The sequence below is a fragment of the Eurypyga helias genome, unplaced genomic scaffold (assembly GCF_000690775.1).
Source record: "Eurypyga helias isolate BGI_N326 unplaced genomic scaffold, ASM69077v1 scaffold1897, whole genome shotgun sequence".
NCBI lineage: Eukaryota > Metazoa > Chordata > Aves > Eurypygiformes > Eurypygidae > Eurypyga > Eurypyga helias.
Genome location: NW_010262122.1, coordinates 44,317 through 59,491, shown reverse-complemented (window position 1 = coordinate 59,491; position 15,175 = coordinate 44,317). Strand labels below are relative to the sequence as shown.

At 44.9% G+C, this 15,175-nt stretch overlaps 1 protein-coding gene across 1 annotated transcript in view; it reads left to right on the top strand.

Annotated features, from left to right (window-relative positions):
• NFATC1 (nuclear factor of activated T-cells, cytoplasmic, calcineurin-dependent 1) overlaps positions 1 to 15,175 on the top strand; it is a gene marked incomplete at its 3' end in the record, with an annotated part of 38,629 nt that overhangs the window by 8,377 nt on the left and 15,077 nt on the right. The window contains exon 5 of the mRNA XM_010155577.1: positions 14,708 to 14,763. Coding sequence (XP_010153879.1) covers positions 14,708 to 14,763 — 56 coding nt within the window. The remainder of the gene's footprint in view (positions 1 to 14,707; positions 14,764 to 15,175) is intronic.

Below are 15,175 nucleotides of genomic sequence, written 5' to 3'. Positions count from 1 at the left end.
ACACCATAAGCAGGATGTTCACTCTATAGCCTTAAATTAGAAAATGCAAAACGGGGCCAGACTTGTACTTCTTAACCAGTCGGATACCTCCTTCAAGCAAAAGAAATTTGAGGCTGCACACAGGCAGCCTATAGGTAGAAAATAATTGATAAAAGCAACGTTTTTTAAACATTGTGGGAGATGAAGGTGTGTACTGCTGCCCACTGGATGTGCTGATGAGGAAGAAAGCGATGAAAAGGCCTTGCCTGTCACCCTGAGAAACTCCTTGGGTGCATGGGTTGGCAGGATGTACCAGTGTCTTCAATGTGAAAGCACCACCAGAGATCTCCCTGCGCTCTTCCCCCTGGCATGGAGTTGGGGGCAACACTGCAGGAGTCAGTCAGTGAGCTGCTCTTGTTGAAGAGTAACCAAGATCATTAAGTCAGTATTGAAATACCGTGTCTGAAACTGTCCCGCTTGGTTTTAGTAGTCTCACGGCGGATTTGTTGCAGTTGCAGAGTAGTACTGCCTCTGCTCTAGTACTACGGGGTAGTACTACCTCTATCATGGAGGTACGCTGCAGGGGCCGAGCCTTTGGAGCTTTCAGCATCTTCAGGAGCTGCAATCATGTCACTAGGAATGGCACGCAAAAAGCAAAGCTGCCGGCTGATGTGGGCTGAGCAGTTTCTAGGGCTTCGGTGATAAGTTGCGTGCTACATTGCCTAGCACAGCTTGGTGCATCACTGTCTTAGTGGCAGACTGCTAGAGCTAAATTTTTGAGCAGTCACTGTTACAATGTCAAATGAACAAGCTACCAGCCTTCACTTTTGTAAATCAGCAGGCAGTGTTTCTTTCCCTTTCAGCTCTTGCACATCTATGAAAGTAGGTCAAGAGAGGCAACACCAGCATAGTTTGTCTTTCTCTTAGAAAGCTGGTTGTAAACTTTGTGATTCGCTGGAGAACATTCATTAGTTTTGTGGCTGTTACCACTTTTGTTTTTGCATTCGAAATGTTAATCACGTTCCCTAGTGGGTAGCAGCCAAACGCAGCTATTACAGAGTAATAGATCACAGGAATCATTGCACTCATAAAGAGAGCATATCTTTTATATAAAATTTAAATATTATACTACATGAGCTCATGTCTTCAGTCCTCCCTCGGGCAGAGTCCCCAAGCTGGTAGGCAGTCTCCAGGAGCTCATCTAATTCAGGCTAGTCTGCATACTTAATTGGCTAACGCAAAGAGTTTGAGAACACTTTTTGTTTGCCTTTCCCCCCTCCCCTTCTGTCTGAATAATTTCTTTAAGTCTGATGAGTGCATTGTGGTCTGCTGAATGTTTTTCCAAGCGTGAGTCCCAGGCTCTTGGTCTACAGGGCTAGCCCTCAGCTGTTGCAGTCTCTGGAGGAATGGCATTATCCTGGCCTCCTTTCATGGGGACTCTGTCTGAGCAGTGACTCATACAAGAGGGAATCCCTGAAGAATGATCAAATCAATCCTTCAGCAGGGGAGGCAGTGGCTTGGTACTTTTAGCTTAACCCCTTACTGGCTGTTTTTCAGCCAAGAAGCAGATGGAACAGGCAAAACGCACTTTGCAGCCTGCACCTCTGCATCTTTGTGTTTGGTTTGTGTGGTGGGGTTTTAGTAGCGGGGGAGAGGTGACAGGGTTGACTCCCTAGAAGCTGCTAGAACCTGCCCTGGCTCCAAGTCGAACCCGACTCTGGCCAAGGCCAAGTCAATTAGTACCTCTGTGATTAACATATTTCAGAGAGGAAAGCAGAGACCTGCAGTGGAGAGGAATGAGATGTGAGAGAGACAGCCAGGCGGGCACCAAGGTCAGTGCAGAAAGGCAGGGGAGGAGGGGTCTGGAGCAGAGGTTCCCCTGCAGCCCATGGTGAGAGGGCAGGCTGTGCCCCTACCCACATGGAGGGTCACAGACACCCGCATGCAGCCCATGGAGGAAGGGAGGACTCCACACCAGATCAGGCAGCTGCACCCACAGGAGCCCATGACTCTGTGGGAAGCCCAGGCTGGAGCAGGCTGCTCCTGAAGGACTGCACCCCATGGAAGGGTCCCATGTGGGAGCAGTTTGTGAAGAACTGCAGCCCGTGGAAGGGCTCACGTTGGAGAAGTGGGTGGACTGTCTCCTGTGGGAAGGACCCCATGCTGGAGCAGGGGCAGAGTGTGAGGATCCTCCCCTGAGTAGGAAGGAGCAGCAGAGACAACGTGTGATGGACTGACCACAACCCCATTCCCTGTCCCCCTGTGCCCCTCAAGGGGAGGAGAGAGAAATCAGGAGCAAAGCTGAGCTCAGGAAGAAGTGAGGTGTGGGTTATAAGAGCTGGCTTTGATTCTCATTGCCCTACTCTGATTTCATTGATAACAAATTAAATTGATTTTTTCCACAAGTCAAGTCTCTTTTCCCCATGACCATAACTGGAGAGCGATCCCTCCCTGTCCTTGTCTCATGAGCCACAAGCTCTTCCCGATATTTTCTCCTCCTCATCCCACTGGGGGAAGGAGTGAGCAAGTGGCTATGTGGTGCTTAGCTGCTGGCTGGGCATAAACCCCAGTAGTCTCATAGAGGAGGAATGAAGCAGCTGAGGGATGAAGGCAAATCTCACTGAAAGGACCATGGGAGGAGCTCTGTGAGGATAGCTGCTGGCTGGGCATAAACCCCAGCAGTTTCATAGAGGAGGAATGAGGCAGCTGAGGGATGAAGGCAAATCGCACTGAAAGAACCATGGGAGGAGCTCTGTGAGGACGTCCTCTGAAAGGAGAACCCCTCAAGGTGTAGTCCAGCACTCAGGCACCCTCTTAGATAAAGAAGGAGTCTGTTCAAAAGTAGACTAAAATTTGTTCAGGCCTTTTACAGTACCATAAGTCATCATGTGTCGAAATGAGTCCTTATTTTATGGGATTTTGGTCCATGTTTTATTGCTTGCACATCAGACCCTGTTTTCTAGTGATGAACAATGATTTAAAAGGACCATCCAAGAAACCTAGTGGTATTAAAAACATGAACGCTGAATGTGCTTTGAGAGGTTCACTCTTTTAAATTCAGAATTTCCTTAGACTTCACGGTGACTTTGGCTCTTGCAAATTACACTAACAATTGTTTTTCTTGTCTTCTTTCACTTTCTGTCTTTGTAGTCATGCTTTTCGCTTCCCGAGCTTCAAAAGGGTCTTTGTGATTTTGCGTGTCATGGTTGTTGGGTGCCAGGTTTAGGACGTCCAATACCAATCTGGTTTTCATCAGAAGAATTAGTACTTTCTAAAATATAACTAAGTCTTCAACTTCTTACTGGCAAGGGTCCTTGATGTCTGTCCACTGCTATTCGCTGGGGAAGCAAAGTGTGTGTTTTAGTCACAAAAGTAGATGGAATGATGTTTGTAAGCTGTGGGAGGAGGTGTTTGGCTAGGAGGGACAAAATGTTTTGTGTTGAACACCCGTATCTGCAAGAGCATAGATGGCGATCTGGATTTATAATAAAAGACTGATTTATTTACTTATATTTTAAAAAACTTTTGTTTCTAGATTATAAGTGTACCAGGCAACAAAAATCTTGAGGGATGTTCAGTAAACGGAGAGATGTTTGGAGAGTGTGTTTTAAGAGCTATATACCTGTCAGCTACCTTTTTTTGGTAACAACTTTGGCAAACACTGCGTATTTGTTTTCAAAGCTAGTTTTTTGAAGTTTATGTGAGTTACTGAACACAAAGCAGCACGAAAGCCCAACAGAAATGACCAGACTGTGGGCTCCTAGTATATCAGATTATGAATAGTATTGTACAAAACTGAGTGCAGGGTAAAAATCCTAGTTTCTCTTAATTGAGTTCACAGTTTCCTGCCGACAAGTAAAAAAAGCTGTCTGATGAGACACAAAGGAAATATCCCAAGCACCAGAGCAGAGGAAGGCTCTGGGTATGTCTTCCTGGCATGCTTTAGGACATTGTAGAGTTGTCCTAGATATTTTGGGATTTAGAAAGAGTTTTGCACTAAGATCTGAAAGAGTTAATCTCCCCCAATAATCTCTCCTTGCTCAAAAATTGCTAGAATGGTTTTGGCACTGGAACTGACTTAGGTATTTCTGGACTTCATGGATTTGGATAAGTCTAGACATACCTAAGAGTCCAGGTTCAACTGACTGAAATACTCATTATTATGGCAAGTTGCAATCCATGGGAAGAAATGGATATTTGATGTATTATTATTAATTGTCATCTAGTTGAGTTTCCACTAGTTAAGTTAGAGCTCCAAACCCATTTCTTTGGTTTTGTGCTTAGTGATCAGAGCTCAGGGCAAGAGTTTCAAAGACCAAAGAAGCTCTTTGTAACACCCAACGGCCCTACAGGGCTAATTTCTCAAATAACACTGACTTTGAAATTCTGATTCCGGGCTGTTAATATTGAGGGCCATTTTATCCTGGGCAAAGGCCTGCATTCCAGCTTCCTTGTGACAAATGCCCCTCCCTGAAGATGCATCATTCTCTTTGATGGATGTTAATAGAGTCCACAATTTGTTATGCTGTATCTCAGCGTAACTCCAGGTTTATGACTTCAGTGGTTTTGAACGTGTTGTTAATTACTCAGCCTGCAAATCAGCAGTGATCCTAGCACCTATCCACTCTCTAACCTAGTTGCGTAACATCCTCGCCTGTTGTGCCCAAAGCTTTTGAAACTTAAGTTCCTGAAAGAGAGAAATAAACAGCATCTAAGCAATGTTTCCTCCAGGGATTTTTCCCTTTTTGAATATTTTCAAACAATTTAAGAGTTTTTCAGATTTAATTATTGCTTCGAACTGTTCATTCTGCTGTTTTTATTTTGTTAAATGGATTTTTCTGTCAAAACTGTTTCTCCTCCCTGCTGCAAGAGGTTTTCCTCTTAGAACATGAAGGCGCTGACGTGGCATGGTCGTAGTTATACTAGAGCAGATGAAATATAGCTCGGTGAAATCACCTCTTTTTTTTTGGTGTATATGGCAAAGGAAATCATGCTTTTCTGTAAGTATTTCAGATGGGAAAACTTAGAGTTTGCCTCCCGTTACATGCATGGAGGTTTTCCTCTTAGAACATGAAGGTGCTGATGTGGCATGGTCATAGTTATACTAGAGCAGATGATATATAGCTCGGTGAAATCACCTTTTTTTTTTTTTTTTGGTGTATATGCCAAAAGAAATCATGCTTTTCTGTAAGTATTTCAGATGGGAAAACTTAGAGTTTGCCTCCCGTTACATGCATGGTCAAGCTTGGTCAGCCAGCTGTTTGCACAAAGTAAATGCAAGATGGAAAAGAAGGAAGCTGGATGAGTTTAAGTGTCCACTTGAGCATTCACAGGTTTTTTGTTCCTCTCAAATGTCACTGTCTCTGGTGAAGATTAGAATCAGTCTGTTGCTGCTTTAAAGTACAGGTGGCAGTCTGAGAAATTCAGTTCTGTTTCTGCTCTGTGTGAGCAGAAGTTACCTTGTTGTATGGCATGTGACTCAAGTGCTGTATTTTAGCTTCAGGAGAACTTGCAAGAAGTTCTGGAAAATGATATGTTGATGAAACATTTGAGCGGCATGTGGATGAAACGGATGCATTGTGGAAGTATGTGGGCTTTTTGGTTTGACTCAGCTACACTTTGGAGTTCAGGGTTTGGAGTCTGTTTTGACGTGATGTGATGTGATGGGGAGACGGGTGACCTGAGTCTTGGCAGAGCTCCATTTGGTAAGAGATCTTGCATTCTCAGAGATCTTTCCATTGCTCTTTCCACTGCCAGTAGCAGTCACAGTTTGGGGGGCAACTGGCCAAAAGGGGTTATGTTTCACACTGGTAATCATAATGTAGCTCACTTAATAAATAAGCAAGTGGCAAAACTCCCATTTCCCCTCTAGTCAGATGGGCAGATAGTACATAATTTTGTCTTTATCTTTCTGTTTATCCAAGTTCAGGACACACGTTCAAGCTGGCAGTGAGCAGTTGCACGCTGATTCATGCACAGTGAGGTTAAAAATTCTGGAAACTAGATAAACTGGAAACTTCAAAGGCATACAAGTGTGGAGCATGGGGTTCACATGAAGGTCACTTGAAAGTATTTCCTAGAGATGTATTGATAGCTGAAGGGGTTTCTGGCCGCTGCCCAGAAATAGATACCCTTGGGCAAAGAGTGTCATCAAATGGTGGAACCCTTCCACACGCATGCAGGAGCAGTGATGTAGCTGGTAGGAAATGTCAGCACGTTTCAGTTTTTCCTGGCTGTTTAGTCTAGGGAATGGCAAAGACAGAGCGGGACAGCAGCCATACGCATGAGATGGTATCAACGGCAACGAGCCTCATGCAGGGTGTTACTCTCGCAGTGAAGAACGAGATCAGTCAATCACGGATGCTTAGTGTGGACAACAGACAAATAAGGAGTAACCATAGGGTCTCTAGTTCAAAGTCACTTCTCCGAGTAATCCTGTAAATTTCTAATTGTTACAGAAACCGAGACTGAATTCTTGAAGCTTATTCTTTCATGTCTTTGCCAGTCTTAAGTGGCTTCAAGCAGCTGTATCTGTGCAATGAAAGCTTTGTCTCTGAACTTTTATAATTAGCACAAAATTTCAGATAGTTTTTACCGTAACTGTTCCAGTAGGGCCCTCTGTCCAAACACACAAGAATTCACAGCCCTTACCAAAAAGCTGAGAGTCTGATGAAGCAATCCGTGCCTAAAGGCCGTAGAAGAAAAGAGTGTGGTGGGTTGACCTTGGCTGGCTGCCAGGTACCCACCAAGCAGCTCCCTCATTACCCGTCCTCGACAGGAAAGGCGGGAGAAGATAAGATGAAAAAGCTCATGGGTCAGGATAAAGACAGAGAGACGGCTTACCAGTTACTGTCGCAGGCAAACCAGACTCTTCTTGGGCAAAATAATTTATTGCCAATTTAAATTAGAGTAGGATAGTGAAAAACAAAGGCAAAATAAAACCACCTTTAGCCCCTCCTCCCTTCCCAAGCTCAGCTTCACTCCTTCATTCCCAACTTCTACCTCCTCCCCCCAGTTGGTGCAGTGGGATTGGGAATGGGGGCTGCGGTCGGCAATATTCAGCTCCTCTCTCCAGCTCCTTCCTCACCATGCTGCCCCCCTGTTCCGGTGTGGGTCCTTCCCACAGGTGACAATCCTTCATGAACTGCTCCAGTGTGAGTCCTTTCCACAAGAAGCAGACTGCTCCAGCATGTGTCCCCCACGGCCACAGTTCCTGCCAGAAAATACATCTTTCGCAAAAGCACAGCTCATTGTCTCCTGTTACTTCCCTGACATCATTAAGAGCTGGTTCATGACTCAGGTGGGCATCAAAAGAAAAGTGTGGAGAGCTCTAGATAGAGGTTCCTTTCAGGTCTGTTGAGGGAGTAAATTACACTTCAAGAGCAATGTGGAAGAAAGTACAATGACATTTAAGAGCAGAATAGAGAGAGAAGACATTTCCAAGCTGTGCCTTGTTGCAGGGAGCTGATGTCAAGACAGATTGTCAGAGGAGAGGGACCTCTAAGATTGAGCTCAACTTTCTTGGACAAGAGAGACAAGAAAAGGGACAGAAGGAAGACAATGAGATGGAAAAAAAAAACAACCAACCCATTTAAAAGCATACTGTTACGACTCTGCATAGTCTAGAAAAGTCATGAGGGGTTGCCATAATGGGATGTCTGCAGATAAGTTGTGGCCATATAGATAAAATGAAGAGTTTGTGTCTTAAAAAATAAACAAGAAGGAAGAACTGAAAGCATTTGGATCAAACTTGCATCTTAAGATGAGAAAGAAGTAGGAGTGGCTGTAGTACAGGCAGTGGTATTGGCATCAAGCGCAGAAGCAGAGGAAAAGAATTGTTCATGGAAGGAAAATTTGGAACTCCATTTCAGCTGGCTGTGAGGTTTGTTACTTCAATAGTGTCTGAGAAAATATGAGATGGAGTAGGCTGAAGACGATGGACCAGGAATATTTTACTGTTTCAATGGCAAAGTCACAGGTTCAGCCTACTGAAGGTTCCCAGAGGAAAGTAAAATTGTGAAGTCAAGGAGATGACACAAAATGTAACCAAAGAGAGAGCGAAGTATTGTCATAACTGCTGGTGAGTGGCTGTGCTGGGTGTGCTTGGTTTGACCTGCCTGCTCCGGAGAGATTTTGCAGAGATGTCAAGCTGCAGTTTTACTTGGAAGCTGAGTGACTTAGACCAGGAGTTACTGAGAGTAATTAAATAAAACTCTCAGAGCAATGGTAATTTGAATAAGGGGAGGTGCCAGAGAGCACAAATTGCATAACCACCTTCCATTCTGCTGAAAATAGGATCTGGCAGGTCATTCCAATGGTTTTGGCCAGAATGAACCCTGATCAGTCAGTTGTCAGCACAGTGCTTCCTTTTAATTACATGGACTAAAATTGCAGTTCATTTGCAAATGCCTGAACTCAGAATAATTAAATATGTTAGACATACTGTGGTAAAAGCAGCTAAAAGGGCTCACCATTTAGGCAAAATGAGTCCCTCAGCTTTTGGCTTTCCCAGCTGAGCAAACAGAGAGGAAGTGCATGTCTGGCACAGATGCCAAAGTATTGTAAGATACAGTTTATACTGGATTTTTATCATCTGGTTGCTGCATGACTTTTTAATTGTTAATTTAAGGTAAAAAAGACAGAAAAAATAACTTGAGAGCATCATAATGTGTGACAGACACACACAAATCTACATAATATTCAGCTCAGTACTGCAAAAATGTATAGCTGAAGGAATGGACAAAATCCATATGCTGCAAAGATGCTTATGAGCAAACCCAAACAAATACAGTAGCTTTGATGTGGAAATATAAATAGGCCAGTTATGCATGAACCCTGCTGCGCATGGACTGACACATGCCAGAAGACATGCCAGGGATGAGGAACAAAGCTATAGGGAAGTCTCTGTAGCAGGACAGTGGGCGGTGAGGAGGGCAGAGTGAAGTAAAGTAGGCAAAAACCAGACCAGCCATGTGGTCTCACAGCAAAAGTAGTGGAAGAGCAAAGGGGAGATCAACGTGGCTGCTTACGGGGATGAGGTGCTGAGCAGCAGGCAGGCCATGGCACCGGTGGGAGTGGGGGCAGGAGGTGGAGCTGCTCTGCAGATGACTCTGGGCGCACACCCACGTGGGAGGCATCTCGCTCCTCACAAAGCCCTGGGAAGCAGGACATCTCAGGATAGTGAAGTGCCATGGAGGCGGACGAAAGAAAGGTCCTGGCTGCTTGCATTGCAGATACTTACTCTCCACTCCCTCTGTTTTTCTGAATGTTTTCTTGCTCTCTTCCTGCCCCATCTTCCCTGTACATCCCATGGCAGACTACTTGGTTGGTGTTGGTTCATCCTTATAGCCTGTCTCTTGTAAATGTCTTTAAAATGTTCACCAGTGTGTAAACACGGGCATAGACTCCCACACACAGATCATTGGGCTTGCTGGTGTCCATCATGGCAAGATGACTGCAAGACCAGCCTAGAAAAGTGCCCCGGCTCCTTGTGGCATCCCCAGATGCCTCCAGAGTGTAATCTGGCACTAGTACATCCATGCCAATGTGTATCCACTGGCAGGTGAGACAATGCCAGTGGGTCATGCCCAGGACTGGCTTGAGGAATGATCTCCTCTGAGCAACAGAGCTGCCTCTTCGCCTCTTTCACTGCCAGCCCAGGCGCAGACCTGCCCCAACCTGCCCTTGGTCTGGAAGCTGATAGCATCTCTGCACAAAACTGGATGACTCTTAAGACTGAATGACACAACTTTGCCTTAATCTTCATCCCCTTCTCTGGCTGGAAACCCATCCTTCTGGATGTGTTCAGGGATCAGTCACCTCAGCACCACAAGTGTCCTTCCCAGGGAAAAGGGGTTGGGGTGCAAACTGAAAAGTTGCAAATTCTTCACTTCTAAGGGATTTGAATATGCATTAACAGGACTGAATAGGAAGGTAGACAAACTTTGCAGAGCACTTAAAATTATGCTGTATAATCATTCCCTATTTCATCTGTGCCCTGCCTGTTGTGGACATGTTAAAGTAATCTGGGATGTAATACGGGCATTATTGTTTAGGATAATCTCACAACACATTAATCAAGTAATGGGTTCCTTTGGGAGGGTAGAGCTAGTTTCACCATCTTCCTTGCAATATATGAGTGCAAATGCAGATTTACCGTTCAGCCAGTGCAGTCAAGCTCTACTGAGCTGCAGGCTGGAAGAGTATAAAATGTACATTGTGCAGAGGCAGTGAAATCCTAGATAATGTCTATTCTTCTCGTATCTCAAGTGAACACAGGACTACTAAAGAATATAGACTGTTTTAACTTCCTGTAGTAAAGTGAAATCACTTAAATGTATCTGAATGCTTCCATTATGCCTGTTTCATAAAGGCAAGGTTTAAGTGGTTGCCAGGTGTTACACCATCCTGAGTTTCCAGGCTTGGGGTTTTTTTTTGGTACTGTGTATTTTTTTCCCGTTCTGCCATCCATTGGGCTGTAATGAAAATTATGCTGGTGGTTTGACTGTTGTGAGCTCACAAACTCCTGCCGCTACACTTGCAGCTCCCTGGGGTACGAAGGTAAACCCAGCCCTGGAAACCCTGGGGGATAAGTCCTGATGGGCAGCGAGGAGGGGAAGATAGCAGGAACATTGCATTGGAAAGTCTTTACAGCTCATTGTTTTGGTGGTCTTCCATGAAGAAAATGGGTATGCCATGGTCTGCTAGGCTTTATGTGTGAAAAACTGGTGCTGCTAGGTTTACAAAACTACTTTTTAATGCTGCTTCTGTGTTAAAACAGGCTTCTACAGTGCCTTTTTATGTGGAAAGCTTGTAGCTGGGTGTGGTGGGGAAGCCGTTCAGTGACTCATACTGCAGGGAATTCCCTGATGAATTAGAGTATTTTTACTTCTGGACTTGTGCGCAGTTTCCTTTAACACCAGAGAGAGCGGCTGATAAGAGCAGCCTACAAAGGCCCATTCACTGTTCAGCCACCGCACGCATGTTAAAATGGGGTGTTTATGCTTTGCAAAGCTGAAAATCCACCCCACGTCATGCAGTAGGTTAGCGGTATTTTTATCATGAGCGATCCCAGGTGCTCCCAAGTGTCACAGCACCGAAAAAGAAAAAGGCTGAAGCGGCTGATGGTGAAGTTCATTGGAAGCAGGGATGGCTATAAATAAAGCGATCAGTCTGTAAATGTCAGGCTTCCTGACAAAACCCGGTGTCTTCAGCTGATGGCGGCGCTGATGGCCGCCTGTCAGTGCGGGGCCGAGCTCGGGTGCAGTGGGAGAGCCTGTGCGAAACGGCCGGTTTCTCGCTCCACCGGCATTGTCGCACTCCGGCGCTGCCTCTTCGGCGGAGGAGGGATTGGAGGGTCCTTCTTCCAGCCCTTGGCACGGGTCCCTGGATGAAGCCTCGGCTCTTGTCAGGTCAACTTCTGCCGCGGCTGCTGGCACTGGGGCAGTGAGGCGCTCCGCTGGGCACTCCGCAGGGCTTTTGCCCTGTGCTTCTCTGTGCGGATGTTTGCGTTTTATTTCCCTTCTGTAAAAAAAAACAACCCACAAAATAAAACAAACCCAGTATAATACCTTGACACAACTTTTTAGCTATATAAAGAGTTGTCTTTCTGTTAAAAATATTGCACTATAAATCTTAAAAAACGTCAAAACAAAGCCAGGCATTTGGTTTGGAGAAGACACTTCTTATTACTTGGTAAAAGTAAATAGCAAAATGAAAGGGAATGAAATAAGAGCTTTAGAAAAGCCATTTTCTCCCTTTTCCCTCCCTGCCTCCTCCTCCTCTTCCTCTCCTGCCTCCGTCTCTCCCCCTCCCCGTGTAACAACTGCCCATTTGGGTACAGTAATTCCAGAGAGTAAACTTTAACGGGAATGCCTGAAATGTGTCTGCTTCAGCTTTGTGTTATGTCTGTAATTTGAATTATTTGCATTTTGGAAAGGTATAAATTACTCTGGTGTACTTTGGTTGGCTGGCAGCCAGGAGGGAGTTGCCTGGGGCCGAAGCAGGCGCGCTGCTGCAGATGTGGCAGGCGTACAATGGAAACTTTTGTGGTCGAGCACCCCTCGCTCCTCCAGCACACGCCGACGGGAGGGGGCATCCCGCCTGCTCGCCAGGGTCCCTGGCCTATGGGCACAGGTGGCAAAAACGTTTTCTCCAGCGCAGGCAGATTGTCTTGATGCTTCGGGCTTCCACAAACTGTTGGGGAGCCGTTATTCCTTTCTCTCTTCCTTTTTTTTTTTTTTTTTAACTTCAGCTGAACATTATAAACCTGCAAAACATGTTTACTGTAAGACGTTGACGTAGTGGTCTAAGGTTTCCCTCCTGGAGCTGGTCCCAGTCCGTGGGTGTTGAGATTTCCCTCTTGGTTCACCAGACGTAATATGAGGAATTGTCTTTTTTTTTTTTTTTTTGTCTCTTGCTTCATAACAACTTTCCTCCCTGTGTTTTTGTTAAATGAAATGTCACTAGCTGTTAATGAGTTGTCTATTCCCTACTTCTTCCTTCTCTTCCCCTTCCCCTCAGCTGCTGAGCAGCAATGGTCTGGACAGTCTCAGGGGAATTTCTTGGACCAAAACCTGTATTGTTCTTACTAGCTTCCAAAGACGAGCCTCGGCTCTGAATTTTTATTTTCCTAATAGTTTAGATTACAGCATTTAAAGTATTTCTGAACAAACTCTTTGTCATCATAAAAATTTCAAAAGCACATAAAGGCAGTGCTGCATGAAGTAATTGAAAGATTAGCTAGAGATGGAGTAATTTTGAATTTTACTGCAGGAAATAAAACCCAGAAACCTGAATCAGATCATTTGTCTTGCAGAGCAGAAATTAAACATAGCAAAAAACCTGAACTTCTGGTAATCCGTTTATGAAGGCAAATTGAATACGGTGAATACTGGTCTGGATGTCTGTAGATTTAAAAAACAAAGAAAGAACCCCCAACAAACCCATTATAAAGCAGAAGTTCCTAAACTTTGCAAAATGTGTGATAGTATCGGTGCTGTGTTCCTTTTAGGACTGATTGAATTAATTGGGGGGGGAGTGGGGGGGTGGCAGGGCTGCAGGGGCTCTGCAGAGATGAAGTGGGAGATAAAGGAGGCTGCTCCCAGACATGGGATGTGTCCTGGCTTGCCGAATTTGGGTCAGGTTTTTCCTACTGACAGCTCAGGGGAAGCATCTGTTGGATAAATTGTGATCGCTAGTCCTCCCCAGAAGTCGGCTTCAATTCTGCCGCTCTCAAAAGGCATCGTTAAGGAGACTGGAGCACGGCTTGGCTGCTTCTCCTCTCCCCCCAGCTGAAAGTGGCAGTCCCAATTAAACGGATTCCTTTTCCAACATCCCAGTTTAAAATGTAGGAAGAAACTAAGGGTAGATCTGCTAGTTGTTTCCTCCAGAAGGATCTGCCAAATCCACTGTGCTGTTTGTGCTGCAGCTTTCACGTTGCTCTTCTTTCCATACGTTAAAAAGAAAGGGGTTTTGAACGTTAAAACAATTGCCAGGGCCAGTCCCTCAGCAGCATTCCTTTCACAGTAGGACAGCTGTACACAAAAATATTATTTACAGACATTTGTAATAAATCAGGCAGCTCTAAATGCGTCACCTCCATCCTGGCCTTGAAAACGAGTAAAGAAGAAAAAGTGCATTCACTCTTTTACCTTGCTGAGAGCTGTTTTTCTAAGGCAGGCCCATGTCTATGTGATGACATTCAAAATAACTAATATTTGCATTTGCATGTCCCGATGCTGCAATAAATATACAAAAGAGGTGACATAAAGTCTCATTTTCCCTTTCATTCCATTGACATCTGACAATGGTGGGAGTCATGAGGCTGCATGTGTCCCCGCTGCCCAACTCAGACAGCAGTCTGCTTGTGGCCTTTCATACCTGTTTGTGTTTTTCTAGGCCTGCAGAATGGAACCTTACGTTTTGTATTATTTTTCCAATTTCTTTGCTCTTGAGTTTTGAAGCCACAAGGAAGAAAAAAGAACCTGTTATAGACCAAGGACTATCAGTGAGGTGCAGGAAAAATGACCAGACAAAACCCGTTTTTTCAGAAGATGGATCCCCAGAAAAAGTGAAACCCCAGAAAAAGTGATAGCTGTGGCTTAAAAGCTTTTTGCTTGAAAACAGGCATAGAGTCAATTAGGGGGACTCCACACACCACTAGAAGCAGCTCCAGATAACTGTAGGTGAGACCTCTGTAGCTGGGCTAAACTAACTTCACAATGGAGTCAAAGCTATGTTTCCCAGTCTATGGCCTTGCTTTTTGATCCAAGCATCAGGGTTATGACAAGCCAGACTAGGAGTATATTAAAATTAAACACTGCGCGGCTGAAGATCTTCCTTAGTACTGCTTGTTTGGTTTTGTATTGTTTAATATTAATGCTGAATATGGCTTACTGCACAGGTAGTGATCAAAGGGAAAGGTGTGGAACAGGTGTATATTTTGGCCATACTGGTGGTGGAATAAACTCCTGGTGGCTTTCCCCCATCGTAATATCATGCACTCTGGATTGTGGTTCCTCCCCCTCAAAAAAGATAAGTGGACTCCCATCGTGGGGTACCCAGATAGCCTCCTGGTTGGGCAGTGCTCGGGCAATGCATTTTGAGAGCTGGTTTTCGTATATGTGGTGCCCCTTCAAAGAGATTTTTTTTGCAGAAGTCATATATTTGTAGTCTTGGGAGAGGAAAAAAAGGACAGAATGCGATATCTTTTCCTTTTGTCTTTTAGATGGTCACCATGTGTGGGAAATGGAAGCCAAAACCGACAAAGAAATGTGCAAGCCAGTAAGTCTGCCTTAAATATTTTAACATCAAGATGAAAAATATATATTGCCTTCTCCAGCACTGTTACTAAAGAGGGATTTCCAGGGCCTTGGCACTGTGTCTCCCCACTGAAACAGAACAAGTACTTAGGCCTCCCCTCCTGGAAATTTCTTTAACGGGAGCATGGGCTAAAAATCCTTCATTGGAAGCTATCCCAAAAGTAGGAGAGACCATTTGGAAAATATTTTTTCATTGTTGGGGATGGGCCAGCCTTGTCTGCTCATCTTCTATCTTGCTGGGTCAGTTCTTCCCTCTGTTCCCAAAGCAATTTCTGATCATTTTCCTTGGCTTTAGTCTACCTTCAGCAGAAGAAATGTGAGTCCCCTCACAGGAGATCCAGGCCCACAGTTGGAGAATTGTGGCTCCCTCAGCC